At 49.7% G+C, this 17,164-nt stretch overlaps 6 protein-coding genes across 6 annotated transcripts; 4 read left to right on the top strand and 2 right to left on the bottom strand.

Annotated features, from left to right (window-relative positions):
• Positions 1-585: 585 nt before the first annotated feature.
• PFICI_05339 (uncharacterized protein) lies at positions 586-4,871 on the top strand (the record flags this gene model as incomplete). Its single annotated transcript, XM_007833920.1, has 5 exons — positions 586-647; positions 697-922; positions 1,105-3,233; positions 3,291-4,346; positions 4,403-4,871. 5 exons carry the CDS (start codon positions 586-588, stop codon positions 4,869-4,871), a joined length of 3,942 nt encoding a protein of 1,313 aa, XP_007832111.1.
• Positions 4,872-6,053: 1,182 nt separating this feature from the next.
• On the top strand, positions 6,054-8,094 carry PFICI_05340 (uncharacterized protein; the record flags this gene model as incomplete). Its single annotated transcript, XM_007833921.1, has 5 exons — positions 6,054-6,346; positions 6,420-6,660; positions 6,714-6,809; positions 6,867-7,015; positions 7,089-8,094. The coding sequence occupies 5 exons, from the start codon at positions 6,054-6,056 to the stop codon at positions 8,092-8,094; spliced, it is 1,785 nt and encodes a 594-aa protein (XP_007832112.1).
• Positions 8,095-8,515: 421 nt separating this feature from the next.
• PFICI_05341 (uncharacterized protein) lies at positions 8,516-9,499 on the bottom strand (the record flags this gene model as incomplete). Its single annotated transcript, XM_007833922.1, has 1 exon — positions 8,516-9,499. The coding sequence occupies one exon, from the start codon at positions 9,497-9,499 to the stop codon at positions 8,516-8,518; it is 984 nt and encodes a 327-aa protein (XP_007832113.1).
• Positions 9,500-11,255: 1,756 nt separating this feature from the next.
• On the top strand, positions 11,256-12,201 carry PFICI_05342 (uncharacterized protein; the record flags this gene model as incomplete). The annotated part of the gene is made up of 3 exons (XM_007833923.1): positions 11,256-11,330; positions 11,402-11,616; positions 11,682-12,201. The coding sequence occupies 3 exons, from the start codon at positions 11,256-11,258 to the stop codon at positions 12,199-12,201; spliced, it is 810 nt and encodes a 269-aa protein (XP_007832114.1).
• Positions 12,202-13,957: 1,756 nt separating this feature from the next.
• PFICI_05343 (Ribonucleoside-diphosphate reductase small chain) lies at positions 13,958-15,408 on the top strand (the record flags this gene model as incomplete). The annotated part of the gene is made up of 4 exons (XM_007833924.1): positions 13,958-13,987; positions 14,080-14,328; positions 14,410-14,743; positions 14,798-15,408. 4 exons carry the CDS (start codon positions 13,958-13,960, stop codon positions 15,406-15,408), a joined length of 1,224 nt encoding a protein of 407 aa, XP_007832115.1.
• Positions 15,409-16,293: 885 nt separating this feature from the next.
• PFICI_05344 (uncharacterized protein) lies at positions 16,294-16,782 on the bottom strand (the record flags this gene model as incomplete). Its single annotated transcript, XM_007833925.1, has 1 exon — positions 16,294-16,782. One exon carries the CDS (start codon positions 16,780-16,782, stop codon positions 16,294-16,296), a length of 489 nt encoding a protein of 162 aa, XP_007832116.1.
• Positions 16,783-17,164: the final 382 nt, after the last annotated feature.

The following is a 17,164-nucleotide window of genomic DNA, read 5'->3' on the forward strand; positions in this document are numbered from 1 at the left end:
TCTATGCGTTGTTGTTGTTGTTGTTGTTGTACTTTTTGTAAATGTCATGAATCATTCAGATGCTCTTCAAACACAAGATACACTAATAATATGTGTGTCTTGAAGATGATTGCATCGCCTCACCATCTTATGCAATTGCCAGTGAGAAGTGGATGCATTAGCCAGCCATGGGCAATAATAAGTAAGTGACTTGTGTCGCTCAGCCCTCCCCCCACTCTTGAAAAACAACCTTGCATTGGAAGGCGGATTGCAGCTGCCCATTTGCCGTAGAAAATGTTGCGAATTGATTCGCTGTAATTCCATGGCTTGTCAAAAGGCGCTCTCCTTTTCAGCGACCTCAACCTTGATTGGGTACGAGTACCTACATCAAGTACATAGTTACCGCCCCCAAACAATACTCCGCACTCGAGCTGAATGAATGCTGGGCGGCCTCAAACATTGCGATTGAGATAATACGCTGAAACCTACAATGACGCTACTGATAACAATTCAGCTTTGCCGATGTTGAAGTATACAATGCTTTGGCCTCTTTGGGATGCTTGAACAAGCAAAGTTCGTCTCATTCATTGCCAAGATCGCTCAAATATGCCCGAGTTAGCAATTGTTCGAGGCTATGATAGCCATGCGGATACAGCCCCTGCGGTCAAGTGAGTACTGCCGCAATGCGATTGATCCCAAGTGTACTCACATTCACAGTTTCATAGTGGTGCCCGGCATTGCGGGAGCCACATTGGGCGACAAGACATGTCCGCATGTGGATGACTTTCTCGCTACAATGATCACAAACTGCAATAGCAGAGCACGAGGCTGGGTCTATGACAACGACATCGTACTCAATACACTAGAGTCCTGGGACAAGTACTCGTCTAATGGATTCGACTTGCTACGACAATTGCTTTGTATGCAAGATAAGCCAGGTTTTGTAGGTCTATTCGTGCCAACATGGTTTATAAGACTAACAGCAAGCAATAGCATGACAATAGCACTTTGATATTGATAGGCCACAAACTTGGGTGTTACATTCTCAAAAAGGTATCATCATTCTACATGGGTATCAAGTATGTCAAGGTCAACCAGGGCATGGCTGACACATCTCACCTCTAGGCCCTGTTTGAAGCATGGAACGAGGCACACAGGCCAGACCAGAAGCGTCTGCTCGACAAGATCGAGACGGTCATGATGATTGGCGAGCCAATACTTGACCCTAGAAAGCGTGACCAGTGGATCGGTTCCATATCCGAGTGTTTTGCCAATAAAAGAACTCTGCCACCACACTTGGCCGATGGAGCAACAGTCGGATCTCTCCATCGGATTGCCAACGACTTCGAAGACATCTACCTCAACTCAACTGTGGTCGACGTCGATTCGACTGCCTTGAAACCGCGAACAAAGCTATTCAAGATCAAAAAGACAGAGCACGACGGCTGCATTTGCCCAAAGACAGTCCATGTACGCATGTGGACAACTGCCAGCAAGGAGCAGCTGGTCGAGAAGGGCATTGGCGACATTTCGCAGTGTGGATTTGATCCAAGCAGTGCACACTATCAAAGTCTCCTGAGCTTCAACTCAAAGTCCATTCTGCCTACGAGTCCCACCGGAGACGAAGAAGTTATGCACGCTAGATCACCAGTTCCGAAGGATGAATACGGCCCAGTCACCCCCGGATGTCGAGATCAATATGGCGAAAGCCCGTCGATACCAGTTATGGCGCAAGGCTCAGGCGAGGTACAAGTCCAGGAATGCGAGCAGGACGCAAGCAATGTGTCTTTCGTCCAAAGCACGACTGAACTTAAGCAACCAAGTGAAATATGTCTCATTTCTGCGAGATCATCGAATGATGACGCAGAAAAGCATATAGTCACCTCAGAGCCTGGAGAAATGACTGCAGACTCTCCCGAAGAGATTCGGCCAGTAGTCCTTTCCGCAGCCGACGACTCAACAATATCGCAGAACAGGGGCCGGCGAGAGCGGAGATACAAATTTTCAACGTGGCTTCCGCCCAGAGACAAGCACTTCACCGGGAGAAGCGACATCCTACAGCAGATCACAGAGCAGATGCCCGCTATAGTAAGCGATGGAACATCTAGCCGCCAACTTCATCCGTCTTGTCCGAAAAGTGTGTGGCTTGAGGGACCTGGAGGCATTGGAAAAACTAGCATCGCCATTGAGTTTGCTCATCGCTCAGTGGATCGAGTCTCGAACATCATTTATTGTGATGCATCCTCTGCAGCTTTATGGGGAAGCTCTTGCCATGACTCTGCAGTTGCATTGGGCCTGGTCGACGGAAGAACATCTCAGAATCACGAAACAAGCAGACAGATGCTGATGTCATGGTTGGAAGCATCATCGGAAACGTGGATGCTTATTCTTGATAATGTCACCAACGACGCCGATTTCATTCGACGCTTGCCCAGCAGTGCTCAAGGTCTCATCATCGTCACTAGCAGGCTTCCGCCGCTTCATTCTATCGAGGCCCTTGCTCTGTGCAACATACGAATTCCATCGTGGTCTCAATTGGAGGCTGAGGAATTCATGTTTCGCGCTGCTCGGCGCAAGCAAAAAGAACTTGATGTCGAAGAGCTGAGAGAAAGTGCTCGCCGGTGTCGTGGAGTCCCTCTTGTTTTGCGACAAGTCGCAAACTGGTATCGAAGAGACCAGGTATCCCTGAAGACAGTCAACCGTCTTTTGGCTTCGGCGGAATCAAGATTGCTTATCGAGCACGGAGCCAACAATAGCCTTTTCCTGACTGCCGCAATCTCCAACTTGGATGCCAGGCAGACACGACTTCTTGGCTCCCTGAGCTTCTTAAAGCCAGACAGAATTTCAAAACGTCTTGCTGGTGTTTGCTCATACTTACCTAAAGATGATGCGGGCTACGGAGATAGTATTGCAGCTACTTCGAGACAGCTATGGAAACTTTCACTATTGGATATGGACGAAACGGAAACCAATTTTCGCATGCACAGTTCTACACAATCAAAGATAAGGAGTGATATGGATGAGACCGCTTGGAATGATCTATTTCTGGCGGTTTCTGCCGGGTTGGATAGCCAGTGGCCTTCGCAAAGGAAGTTCAAGAACATCATTCACGGATTTTGGGACGATTTCCAGTCTTTACACGATCACACCCATCACCTGGCTGAGTGTATGATCGAGAAAGGAGTCCAAAATGTGGGATCTCCTATGATCGAACCGAGCATTGAGTTTGCCAGTCTTTTGCTCAAGCACACTTGGTAAGCTAGTCACGGAAGAATGTCAGAACTCCCATCACTTACAATGGTGAATCATAGGTACAACGGCCGCCGTGGGAATGAGAAAGAAGACAAAACACTACATAATTTGGCCACCATTCTATGCCATTGCCAGCCCAGTAAGCGCAGCAGCACCAAAGAGGTCTCATTGCCTCGAAGGTGTCTAGAGATACCGAAAACCCCTGATAAGCCTATTGTCTTGAGAGACACCGAAGGCACCTATGGCACATATGTTGCCTGTAGCTTATTAGGGCAAAAATGCCACAGCGCAATCCAGGAACTCTCATCCAAGTCTATACAGCACTACAGGGAAGGACTTGACGTTTCAAAACTGCCCGAGAACCTCCTCCAAGCGATTCACATTGCAAGGGGAAACAATATTCCCTACGTGTGGGTTGACCGACTCTGTATCCGTCAGGATGATCCGAAAGAGTTGTCGGAAGAGGTACCGCGTCTTGTGGAGTATTTCTCCAACTCCTCGATCACAGTATATGACGCAAAAGACTCCATTGTGAGTCCCATGTTGACCTTTCATTCAAAGCACCACAAACCAGCCACTCGAAACTGGCTTCGAGAACTCATTGTTGCAGAAGTTGGTTCGGAGGCCGCAGAGATTGAGACAGCAGCCCAACCCCTCGAGAATCACAAGCTTGACGAGATTTTACCTGGAATATCATCAACCGAGGAGCATGTACCTGAAAAGTCAGTCACCACAGAATCAACCGAGAAGATCCCTCGTTCATCACCTGAACAAGAGGATACGGTTCCGAGAAGAGAAAGTCCTAGGAGCAGTGTGATGCCCAAGAACGATACCAATCACATTATCAAAGGCTGGGACCTGCTAGAAGACGGGAAGTCACATCTAATTGCGGGCTCTATGAACGAGGCAGTTGGCTCGTTGACACTATCACGAGACGCTTTTCGCATCAATGGTGCCCTCTCATACGATGAACTAGATGGCTATGCGAATGCATCGGCCTTGTTGAGCACCACGTTCCGTCTACTCAAGCTGGATGCGGTCGCACTAGATTTAGTCCGGAACGCCACAAGTCTGTGCGGAGAGTTCGTAGACCTTCATACATTTAAGCATCACGGGTAAGCCAGGCATTCTAGATTTCCTTCCATCCGCTACTCATCTGAAATTCGTCTAGGTATGGTCTTCTGCTTCTCAGTGAGGCTATGGCTCTCTATTCCTCGGCCCAAGTAGAGCAGGCCCAGGAACGACTGAATGAAAGCCGAGCCATATTCGACTTCGTAGGCAATGAACCTACCGAATGGACAGCGTCAATCGATGTCCAACTAGCCAGTTGTCACGCCGCATTAGGAGAATACCGAGAGGCACATGAGCTGCTTCAGTCATCCATGACATACTTCCAAGCGCAGCCGATGTCACCGGCAATCGAAGGCCATTTAGCTAGAATTTTGTTTCGACAAAGTCAGCTATACGAGAAGGAAAACAACATCATCATGCACAGCGCTTTTACCGCCGCTGCGAGCTCGGCTTTCGCGAAACTCCGGCCGCTATTCCGAGAGAATTCTTCCCCGGCAAATGGGTTAAACACCCATAAAGAGCTCAGTGACACGGATTTTGATGCTTTGGTAGAACCATGGTATAGATAGTTACTTTGATGTCGCGAAATGCAGGAGAATTCTGACGCCCTGGCTTATTGTCCTATACTGTCAATCGCGTGTATAGGCCACAGTCGAAGTTTGTAGCGGCGTTTTTCTTGGCTCATACAGGCTCTTAGCACTGCGAATACTGTTTTGCTTCTCGGCTAACGGCAGGATGTATTGATTTTCGGCTTCGCGGGTTGGTACGTCAGGGCCTTTCCCCGGGTCCTTCTCTAAACAAATGAATTCAAGAACGTAACCAGATGCTAGAGTAGTCGTCAGCCCGCCAGGATCGGACAATGCAAAAGAGGTAACGATCCATCAATTAATATACCGACAAAACAACAATACGAGAATTCTGTGTAAAAAAGGTTACACCATGGCTGGTAGAGGGACCGCCTGTGTGGCCAATCAAGGGTGCAGCTTGTCAATTCCGCCTAATATCAAAGACCCGATCGCTACGATGCACAACCAGCCATTCTAGTTTCTTCCGACGCATTCTGCAATATTGTTCCATTTAGAAACTAACGATGTTTACTTATTCCCGGAATTCGTTCCGACAGGTGAATGCGTAGGCCGAGTCAATTTTTGCGAGCTTTCTTTGGGAGAGTTTCACGAAACACTGGACTAAGCATCGTGCTTAAAGTATAAATTATATTCAATATAATCCATTGAGCAAAGCAATTCAAGACATCATGGTAAATATCTCACATTATGAAATCCTTAAAATCTACAGGTATTCACAGATGACAGCAATCGATCGGCACGCAGACCTTGCCGTCTTTTTGAGTCCTTTCGTTCTCCGAACGTTTTCCATTCCCCTTTCTCGCCACGTGCGAGTCCATCAGCTGACAGGGGATAGGTCCCATGCGTAAGCCAAATCTGGGGAGACAATATAATATGCAAAGCAGCCTCGTATGCATGTCTAAAGCCGGGGGGTTGTATCCGGCTATATCTTAGCTTGCCAATTCCGGTGACCCAGTGCCCCCCCTGGACCAGTTTTCTTTTCTGGAAACGTTGCAAGTGGAAAACGTCATGGTGTCTATCAGAAAGACTATATCAAGGGGTTCAGGGTCCCAATGCCAAGACTTGGGTTTTCTTGTGTTTCAAACCACTATCCAAAAGCATTTGCTCCTTTCGTGCTTGTGAATCCTTATGGTACCGACACTGATATTATTCTAATTGATTATCATGCGTTGGATAACAACGGTTCTCCTGGTAGGCCTTGCCAGTCTATCGGCTGCCCATGATGAGGGCCCCGTTCCAAAGTTCGTCGGTGGGCGAAAACTTTTGTCGGGACTAAAGAGCAGAAGGGCATTGGAGAGGAAGGTGTCGGGAATTCGCATGCCTCACGTCTCTGAGGACCTGTCTGGGCCCACGACTGAGGATGAGACTCCATCGATTGATGCTCGCGACAACACGAGCGGAAAATGTGGCCCGAATCGTGGAAGTTGTGCTGCCGGGTACTGTTGCTCTGTTGAAGGGTAAGAACTTCCCCCTGGGAAAACTTTAATACCCAATTGTCATGAAAGACCTGCTGAGAGGATTTGAGAAAAGATGGTGCGGCCTAGGCATTGACTACTGCGAGGCCCCAGACTGCCAGCTCAGCTATGGTCCTGGTTGCGACGGCAACTCCAAGCCATCCGGAGTCGACACGTCGACTATAGCGCGCCCAAAGGTGGGAAATGTCGAATACGGCGGTGTCGGTATCTATGATTGCGTCAATGCCGGCGATATTGCCATGACTTTTGACGACGGCCCCTGGAACTACACCAGTGACCTTTTGGATAAGCTCCAGGTACGTGTTTTCCATCTTGTGCGCATTGCAAAGGTGCTCATGCGATCATTTAGAAATACAATGCCAAAGCGACATTCTTCATTGCCGGTAACAACATTGGCAAGGGCCATATTAACGATCCCAGTCTTCCCTGGCGGGCTGTCATTCAGGTAAGCTCAAAGATGTAAAAAACTTTCACACGTCCATGATGCTGAGAGAATCCAAAGCGAATGGCGGCAGAAGGCCATCAGGTTGCCAGCCACACTTGGTCACACCAGAACTTTAGTGACGTGACTGCAACTCAAGCTCGAAACCAGGTATTATGGAACGAAATTGCATTGAATGATATCTTGGGATATATACCAACGTATTTGAGGTCAGTCAGTCTTGCTTGAAATGGATAGGACAATCATCCCAAAGCCGTGACCCCTTGCTCATTCCAGCACTAGGCCGCCGTTTTCCATATGCGAGAGTGATTGCGAGGACCTCTTGGCAGAGCTCGGATACCACATCATCTACTTTGACCTCGACACCGAGGGCTACCTCTACGACGACCCGGCCGACATTCAGATCTGCAAGGACATTTGGAATGAGGCCGTCGATAACTCGGACGCCTGCGACGACAACTTTTTGCACATTGAGCACGACATCCACTGGCAGTCGGTCTACAACTTGACCGACTACTTTCTGGCCTCGCTGTTCGAGAACAACTATCGGGCCGTGACCGTGGGCGAGTGCCTGGGCGACCCCCCGGAGAACTGGTATCGCGCCGGCAGCTCCTCGGTGCCGGCGTATGACTTTCCTAGCCCGACGCCGACCAACCCTGCCCAGTGTGCAGAGTCATCAACCTCGAAGCGTGGCACCGGGACCGACCCATCCCCGACTGGCGGCCTGGTCGTGAGCGAGGAGGGAGACTGCGGCAACGGAGTCACCTGTTTGGGTTCCGAGTTTGGGAACTGCTGCTCACAATATGGCTTCTGCGGTAATACCACCGATTACTGTGGCAAAGGGTGCCAACCCGCTTTTGGCTCCGGTTGTCTAGGTGCCTCGTCTTCTGTTTCGACCACCACCTCTGCTACTGCTACTACTACAAGTCCCTCGACGACGACCAGTACCGGGGTAAGTACATCACCTCCATCCACGACGGCTACGACAACGACTGTTTCCACTCCTGCTCCTGTCCCGCCCCCCTCCACGACCTCGTTGCCTGGCACCACCACCACCCGCCGTAGCACAAGCACCTCGTCGACCAGCAGCGCTGCCGCTCCCACCGGTACTAACGAGATTCTGGTCCCCAGTAAAGATGGATCTTGCGGCAAAGGTACTGGATATACTTGTCTGGGCAGCGACTTTGGCCTTTGTTGCACCTCGGGTAATCGCTGTGCCTTGCTGTGTTTATTGACGGGGTGTCAACCAGATTACGGAACGTGTGCTGTACTCATTGGACCCGAGTAACTTGCGGCGAGTATTGGGCGAAATGTGAACGAGGTGGGAGTGCGGGATTGCATGAAAAGTTTGAAAATGAAAAAAGTTGACCTAAAATTCGACAATCTATCGATGGATATAATTTGAAAAAGTTTGAATCTATTTTGTTTGATCGATACGAGCAAGGTATCAATAAATACTGACAATTGCAGTCCATTATTGACGTGCAAATGTTTCTTTCCCAGAGAATATCTGGAACTTCAGCAGGGTGTTGACTAAACTGAGTAGAGACGTGCCACAAGTATATGAGCCATGATTATTCCTAAAAGCTAGCCAAAACCAATTCTGGAGCACATATGATGAGATAAGAGATCTAGCACGATTATAGTGAAGTCGCAACACTCTTCTATCTCGGGGTCTAGTACTGGCCACAAGTCTATGTCTATGTCTATCATGTTTGCGAAAGCTCGAAACTTTTGCTCAAACCCGAGGCAAGCATGTAGATTGTACGCAATATGGGCACCTTGACGCCCTTTTCCCTTGCCAACTTGACCACATTGCCCACTATCGCCTCCACCTCGAGGCTTTTGGATGAGAAGGTGTCTGCCAACATTGAGGGCTGAACACCAGGCAGACTCCGCACCACGGCTCTCTTGATCTGAAAGTCCACCAGCTCCTCATTGATGCCGTGGTACCCGTACGCCTGCGCGACTGAAGCAACTTCCATCATGACGTCCTTGATAAAGGCCTCGGCGTCTTCATGCACGTCCAGAAACTGCCGGTCCCGCAGCCTGGCCAGCGCGCAAATGGGATTCCACGACGTGTTCACCAGCAGCTTGGACCACCGCTGCTCCTGAATGTCGTCGTGCAGCTCGGCCGTGGCGCCGGCCGCGCCCAAGAGGTCCACAAACGCCCTGGCCGCGTCCTTGGCCGGCGCCGGCGCCTCGGCCGGGTACGTCCCGACGTGCAACAGCTCCACCTCCTTGTGCTCTACCACGCCGGGGCTGACCTGCGTCGCCGGGAGATAGACGACGGTGCTAATGATGGGGTTCTCGGGAAACATCCTGGCATAGTCCTCCTCGATACCAATGCCGTTTTGAATCAGCACGATCGAAGTGCCCCGACTCACCGCCGGGCTGATGAGCTCGGCCGTCGACGGGTTGGTCAAAAGGGCCTTTGTGCAGACGAGAATATAGTCAAAGGGCTCCTGCGGGCTCGACTGGACCGCGTCGGCGGCCGATTTGGCCACGGCCGGCTTCACCTTGATTCCATGTCCCCAGGAGGTTGAGTTAATGGTAAATCCGTCCTTCAAGACTGCCTCGTAGTTGGAACGACAGATTGCGGTGATGTTGGAGGCTGGAATGGCTCGAGACAAAAGATAGGTGTAAACGGCGCCTATGCTGCCCGTCCCGAAGATTAATATTCGAGGTGCCATTGTGACTTTCCGATGTTCTTGTCTTTTCAGAGTCCAATAAAAAAATTTCGGATGCACTGTTATGCCTATTAACCATTATACAAGGCGACACAAATTGTAACCGTCCTATTGAGCGTCCTCTGGACTTTGAAGTATCGGATTATAACCGAACTCGCACCCCCGCGCCCCACATTACCTGCACAGTCACACTCATTGAACTGATAGCGGGTAGAAACGGCCAGAGTGATATATTAGTCCTGAGAATTGATTTCATGTGCAATATACCCGTAACTTGATCTCTTGGTCAAATCGCGTTAGAATTTTTACAACCAAACTTGCAAATAAAAAGAGCATCAAAGGCGAAACGTTACGACACGATGGATAAAACGCCCCACCTTGACCTTGTATACTCCGAACGTCGTAAGGCAAATCAAAACTCAATGGCTCTCCAACTTGGAAAACAGTGCAATAAAAAGTAAGTAAATAGGCCAACTAATTAAATAAATATAAGCCAAAACAAAACGACTATCAAAAATCAACAAAATATGTTCACGCCCGGGCTCGAACCGGGGCCCTCTTGTGTGTGAGACAAGCGTGATAACCACTACACTACGCGAACGACGAATGATGTTGATTTGTTGAAATAATTGTCTTTTATCTACGTATATCAAGGTAGTAGACAAACTGTTAATAATCAAGCGGGTCGATAATGGGTCGGCCTACAGAGAGCCGTCGCCGAGCTCCGTAATTCGAGAAATACGCGACGATACACAAAGTAAGAAGAAATACGGCTGCCTTCTTTGTACATATCAAAGGTCATCTCCCGTGGCGTACCGGCATATTCTTCGCATACCATAGAAATATTTGCCTACCTCCGTATTTCGTAGGTACGTAGTTTGAGTGTCACGACCTTTACGACCGATTGGGCCCGATTGGCTCCGTGGTCGGAAATAGTCGCGTGAGTGCTATCTCCGAATCCCTACCATGTTCGAGGCCTCTGGGGCATTGTTCACTTGTCAGTGCCGTGGCGTGGACCCTCAAATGATAATGGAATCGAGTGGAACTGACAATCAACTACTTGACATATCTGCATCTTAACGTTTGAGATATGCACTGCGCCTCTATCTAGCTGCGATAAGTTTTCATGGCCTTGAAAATTCGAATTTTTCTAGACGTAGAATGGCCCAACGGAATGTAAACGTGCAAGCAAATTGTTCACAGATAACGCCACAGCCGAACGCTTCAGCCACAGTTAGCCCCGTAATTAGTGCAGGAGGCCTGGGGTCTAGTCAGGTTGGCCAGCTTTTAGCTCCCGTCCAAGCTTTGGGATTTCGATGCTCGTAGCGGCAGTTTGACATCATCGGTGCTGTTGTCAGTGCGTTGGAGGCCCTGGGCTGGGAACTGGGACCTCAATTGTGGTGATCGTCCCAAAACCTGGAAATTTCACAGGCCTGGATTTGATGCGCTATAATTGCCGACAGGCTCTCGTCGTCATTCAGTCACAGGTCACTCTTTTCTGAGACATAAGAGAGCCACCCATTGCCAAGGACTCTAGATTTGTTCTCTGCAATTGCTCCTTCATTCCCATAGAGGTCAAGAGCGACCCGCCTGCCAGCATTCTCCTGAAACCAAGTGTATCAGTCGCTGCCATCCAATCAATCAACCACCGTCGTGGTCAAACACAAACCAAAACCCAAAAACGTCGCGAGAAGACCGCTGCTGCTTCAACCCTTTCTTCTTTCACTTTCAAGAACAAACACAATCAACAGCATTCACGATGGCCAGTTTCATCGCAAAGAAGATTAGCACCAAGATCCTCGGCGAGACAGTTGAGAACAAATGGGGTGTTAAGGTGAGTCTGCATACCTAGCTTCTCTGGCTGCGCTGCTGCATTGCGAAATACTAATGCATCCCTGATTGTAGGATCCCATGTTTGAACATGTCCCGGCGACGAGACTCGATGGCAAACCCAGCAAGAAGATGAAGAAGGTCAAGAGAGCCATTCCGCCGGGCATCTCTGAGCATGATGCACAGATTCTCAACAAGGTCAAGCGAAGGGCCTACAAGCTGGATTTGAGCTTGTTCAGCATCGCGGGTGTACGCTTTGGCTGGAGCAGTGTCATCGGCATAGTTCCCTTGTAAGTGTCCACCATCTCAAGGCATGTTCCCCCGTATCCACACTCAGCTAACTGATTGGAAACAGTGCTGGAGATCTGGTTGACTTCTTCATGGCCGCCATGGTCATCAATACCTGCAAGAAAGTTGATGGCGGCCTACCATCAAGCCTCACTATGAAGATGTGGTTCTGGGCTCTGGTCGACTTGGTCGTCGGCTTCATTCCTTTCCTCGGCGATGTCTTTGATGCCGTTATCAAAGCCAATGCTCGCAACGCCATATACTTGGAAGAACACTTGCGCAAGAAGGGCCAGCAGAATCTACGTAAGAGTGGCCTGCCTGTCCCCGAAGTCGACCCCAGTGATCCGTACGTATTCGACCACCTGGACGATGAGCCGTCTGGACGACGAAACGGCCACCGTTCCCAGGAGTCCGGCGTCGCAGCAACCCCAGACCTGCCCACGCGACCCAATGACGCTCGAGTGCGCAATGATCGTCGATCTGGTGGAGGTTTCTTTGGCTTTGGGGGTAACAAGAGTCGCCGCAATGATGAGGAAACGGGCATTGCCAACCACCCGCCAGCACAGAGCTCGACGCGCCGTGCGTAAAGAACTTGCCTCACTCGACAGGATCTTGAGACTTAATAACGCCCAATCCCGCGATTAAATGAATGGACTGGCTGGCCAGCTCGTGCAGTGTTTGACCACTTTCAACATGGTTGGCCCAACTCAGCTACGGTAACCCGAAAAGACTGCCCTGAATCGCGTCGAGAAATCCATAATGTGCTATGAAGAAAAAGAAAATGTTTGGTGTTTATGGTTACGATGGAGGGATACAGATTTGATACCACGAAGAGCATAATGCTCCAATACTTTAATGCGAACATGGAGCTTAGACTATATTTTGGGGTTAATATTACTTTCTTGACTTGTTCAATGAACTTTCGCCCTGTTCAATTTCACAGTGATTAAAGGAGATACAAATGCATGTGGGAAATTTCAGCACAATCGTTGCGCTTACCGTATCGAGAGGCATGCACACACTGTATTATGCATACTGCGATGTAGAGCCGCACACAGGTGCTAATGCATCCTGCATCTGCTTGTAGAGCATCATCGTTTATACTCTGTAGGAATTAAGCTTTCACAGTCTGGAAAAGGATGCGATACTTCCCACCAGTACGTCTACGTTACCTAAGATCAATGGCAACCGAGTTCTAGCCATCATTGTGACTCGTTCCATTAACTGCAAGACGCGTCTTCCATGACTTGAGGCGCGTCTTGGAGCCGCCTAGTTTCAGGCTATTTCCGATCAGATAACTGTGTTCTCCACAATACCATCATCATCAATAAGCAATTCCGACAAGCTTCGTCAGTTTCCCAGCCGAGCACCAGTGACTTTTTGTGGCTCTTTTATCCGTAAGTCCGAAAACCGGGCAAACGTGCAAACCTGGCTTGTGATGGAGAAGAATATGGGGAATTTGTTTATCTGATCCAATTCTGCCTGGATCGTCTTGTTGATGCGCGTTCAAAGGACGTTGTTGGTCAATGGCAGGTATTAATTTGACCCCTGTTGGGCCTGTTGGACTCTTTTTTTACGTACCTGAACACACGCCAAGGAGACTCAGCCCACTGTCCCAGCATCCCAGGACCGAGCGCGTTTACATGGTTAATTCTTACCCTTTGCCCCGCGCTGTGTATCTGGTAAAGTCGAGATGCTACAATTCTTTACAGGTGAAGATTTTATATAGTGCTTGAATTGCAGTGAGCTCCAACGCAGCAATGTAAGATACATAGTTATAGGAATCATTTAAAAATGTCTTGAGCTCCCTAGAGCTTGCTTGCTTGTTTGTTTGGAAGCTGCATATTGTAGCTGGTAGCCTCGCAGGAGTCTCCGGAGCTTGGGAAAAAAACAAGGTCATGCACCACTTTCAAGGTCCCAAAGCAGGCGATCCTACGACAGAAGCAGCCAAGCTCAGTGGAGAGGAACCATATTCATGAATGTCTCGGGCCCAGCTCATGATTGACATGCCCTCGGAACGGATCCAATCCCCTGGACGACGCGTGAAATTCACACGCGAAATCGGTGGCTGGTGGGGTCAAATCGCTTTTTAGTCTGGCCCAGGAATTGACAGGGAGGCGCGTCTTTGTGATTTTCGCGCGTCGGGCCAAAGATACTTAAAAAGCGCCCCGTCGACACACTAGATGGGAAAGATTCATTCTTGTCCATATCAACTCAAAACCACCACGTCTTCTTCAACACACAATCAATATAGACGCGTCTTTCTCTCTTCAACAATCCTTTCAACTTAATACTACACTACCTTTCACAAATACAACAAACGCACAAAGCAGTTCAGACGCAATGGCAACCGAGATCACTCCCTCCAAGAAGGTACATGACGTCGTTGCCTATTGGCACGCCAAACGCCACCAAGACCTGCACAAAGAGAACAAATCATGGCTAACACAATCTCTTGTTTACAGGCTGCCTCTGCCTTCGAGTCTTTGAAGATGGAATCTCCCGTTAAAAAGCTCGACTTCTCCGGCAAGGAGAACGCGCCTTTCGATGCCGATGCCCAAGTCGAGACCGAGACACAAAAGCCTGCCATGGAGCCCGTTAAAGAAGTTGCCAAGGGTGGTGTTGCACCTACAATCAAGGCTGAGGAGGCCGATGAGCCTCTCCTGCAGGAGAACCCTCAGAGATTCGTCCTTTTCCCCATCAAGTACCACGAGGTAAGTTTAATCTGACGCGTCTGACACGCGTATAGTGGTTTTCAAGACGCGACAAAGCTAACCATGATTTTCACTTTTTAGATCTGGCAAATGTACAAGAAGGCCGAGGCTTCTTTCTGGACTGCCGAGGAGATTGACCTGTCCAAGGACCTGCACGACTGGAACAACAAGCTCACCGAGGATGAGCAATACTTCATCTCCCACATCCTGGCTTTCTTCGCTGCCTCTGACGGTATCGTCAACGAAAACCTGGTCGAGCGTTTCAGCGGAGAGGTTCAGATTCCCGAGGCACGATGCTTCTACGGTTTCCAAATCATGATGGAGAACATTCACTCCGAGACATACTCGCTGCTCATTGACACCTACATCAAGGAGCCCAAGCAGAGAACTTACCTCTTCAACGCTATTGACACCAGTAAGTTGCCATTGACATCATATGTAAACACGAATAAAGCTAATTTTGATTTAGTTCCTTGCATCCGCAGAAAGGCCGACTGGGCTCTCCGATGGATCACTGACGAGAAGTCCACCTTTGCTCAGCGCCTCATTGCCTTTGCTGCCGTTGAGGGTATCTTCTTCAGCGGCGCTTTCGCTTCCATCTTCTGGTTGAAGAAGCGTGGTCTGATGCCCGGTCTGACCTTCTCCAACGAGCTCATCTCTCGTGACGAGGGTCTGCACACCGACTTTGCCTGCTTGCTGTTCTCTCACCTCAACAACCGCCCCAGCAAAGAGATGATCCAGGAGATCATTGTCGATGCCGTCAACATTGAGCAGGAGTTCCTGACTGAGGCTCTTCCTTGTGCTCTGCTGGGCATGAACTCCAACCTCATGAAACAGTACATTGAGTTTGTTGCCGACCGTCTGCTGGTCGCTCTCGGCAACGAGAAGGTCTACCGCGCCACCAACCCCTTCGACTTCATGGAGAACATCTCCCTTGGTGGCAAGACCAACTTCTTTGAGAAGCGTGTCGGCGAGTACCAGAAGGCTGGTGTCATGGCTAGCACCAAGAAGCCTGTTGTCGAGGAGGCACCCAAGGAGAACGAGAACGGCGGTGACTTCAGCTTTGATGATGACTTTTAAACGTCTCATCCTTGGTCATTGCTCATTTTCTACCTTTGCACGCGATACCCTCAACTCATTGCTACAGACACCACTACTCTTGTGTATAGTTGGCTTAATGCTCAACTTTGTCCATCTCTGCTCCGCATGGTATTAGAGGATTGATGAGCACGCTGGTGCAGCTTGGTTATAGTCCTTTCACATTTTCTTGTCAGTCTACTCATTATAGTTGGTTACATCCAGCGCACATTGCACGTTGGTCATATGGGCGTTCCATTGGCGTTTAGGGGTTATGATACGGCAGGTAAAGGTCCCTTCGACCGGCTCCAGGAATAGGGGCGGACGGTCGGTGCATTTAGAGGATCTATGAAACTGATAGGAAAAACGAGATTACGTTATGGTATTGCAAGGTGCTCTTTGGCACTCGAAATGTAATTGAAGAGACGATCAAACCTGAATATTTGTTCCATGCGTGCACTCAAAAGCATCAAACTTGTGATAACATAAAGCGCAAAAAGGCAATTATGATCTAGCCTGATTTTCTTCAATCGCAATTGTATGAGTATATTTGAACCCACCTGATGGCATAGATTCCTCGGATGGCTTCGCTCGAGGGTTGAAAAGATGCCTCTGCAACTCATTTCATCCTCTAGTATGTAATTATCCATGCCTAGCCTGCTATTCATCTTTAAAGACTTTTTCGTTCTCGTAGCCACAAATTTCACAAACGCCTCGTGATGCCGTGGTGGAAGACGCTCTTGCTTTCGTTTCTGAATCATCAAAGCGATATGTATTCGTGCCATTTCCTCTGTTCGTGGTCGTCTCTGCATCATCCCAAGGTTTGGAAGAATTCGTCGTTGTCTACTATTCTGCTCCCCATTGTGCCCCTAAACCCTTGCGTAGCTCTCATCGCTTGCCCTTCTTCTTCTTGCCCTTGCCACCTCCAGAGCCACCTCCCGGTTGCTGACCCTGTTGGGCCGGTACCGGATCCGCCTTTTCAGGCGCGGGCGTGCCCATTCCACTCTCGGGCGCGTCCAGAGCCGGCACACCGTCGTCCTTGAGCGCCGGGAGTCCAGCCATGGGCCGTCCCAGCTTGCCCAGGCTCAGAATTAACCGCGAGACCTCGGCGGCCTTGCTAGTCTTGTACTTGAGTGTCGTGCCGGTCTTGGGGTCGAACGTCTTGAGAACGAGGCGGCCCCTCGGCGGTTTCGCCTCTCCGCTGGCAGCAGCAGCAGCCGCTTCTGTCTTCTTGCCGTCTTCGCCGCCCTTGGACTTGCGCGGCGCGTCGGCTGATCGTATCGAGTATCTTGTGGTTACTCTGGTAGTGGTGGGTCGCGCCTCGAGGAGGAGTTGCGACTGCCGCAACCACTCGTCCGCTGATGCGTAGTACGGCATGTTGTATGATTTTCGAAGAAGGGTAAGAAGAAAAAGAGGGATCGGTATGCGCCCCTAAGGTTCCTGGCTGAAGCGTTCCTCCTCAATGGCCCCTTCTCTTTGGTTTCGTATGGTACGTGCCGGATCTGCTTGAAGAAAGTGTGTGTGCTTGTCCTGCAAGGCCCGAGGTGGCCGGTGTCGCGAGTGATGGGAAGAGCTTATGATGATTGACAAGCGCTGCTTCTAAATTGAATTTTGGCAGCTCATTAGTTATTGGGACTGATGCTTGGTGGGGTTGGGAGCTTCTGTCCCGTCTGTTCATTCCCCAATTTCGCGGGGACGAGCCTCAGCTCCCTTCGCTAACTTGACAGGGGTCTGCTCTTCTACGACCAGCTCTCACCCC

The sequence above is a fragment of the Pestalotiopsis fici genome, assembly GCF_000516985.1.
Source record: "Pestalotiopsis fici W106-1 unplaced genomic scaffold PFICI_Scf_3, whole genome shotgun sequence".
Lineage (NCBI taxonomy): Eukaryota > Fungi > Ascomycota > Sordariomycetes > Amphisphaeriales > Sporocadaceae > Pestalotiopsis > Pestalotiopsis fici.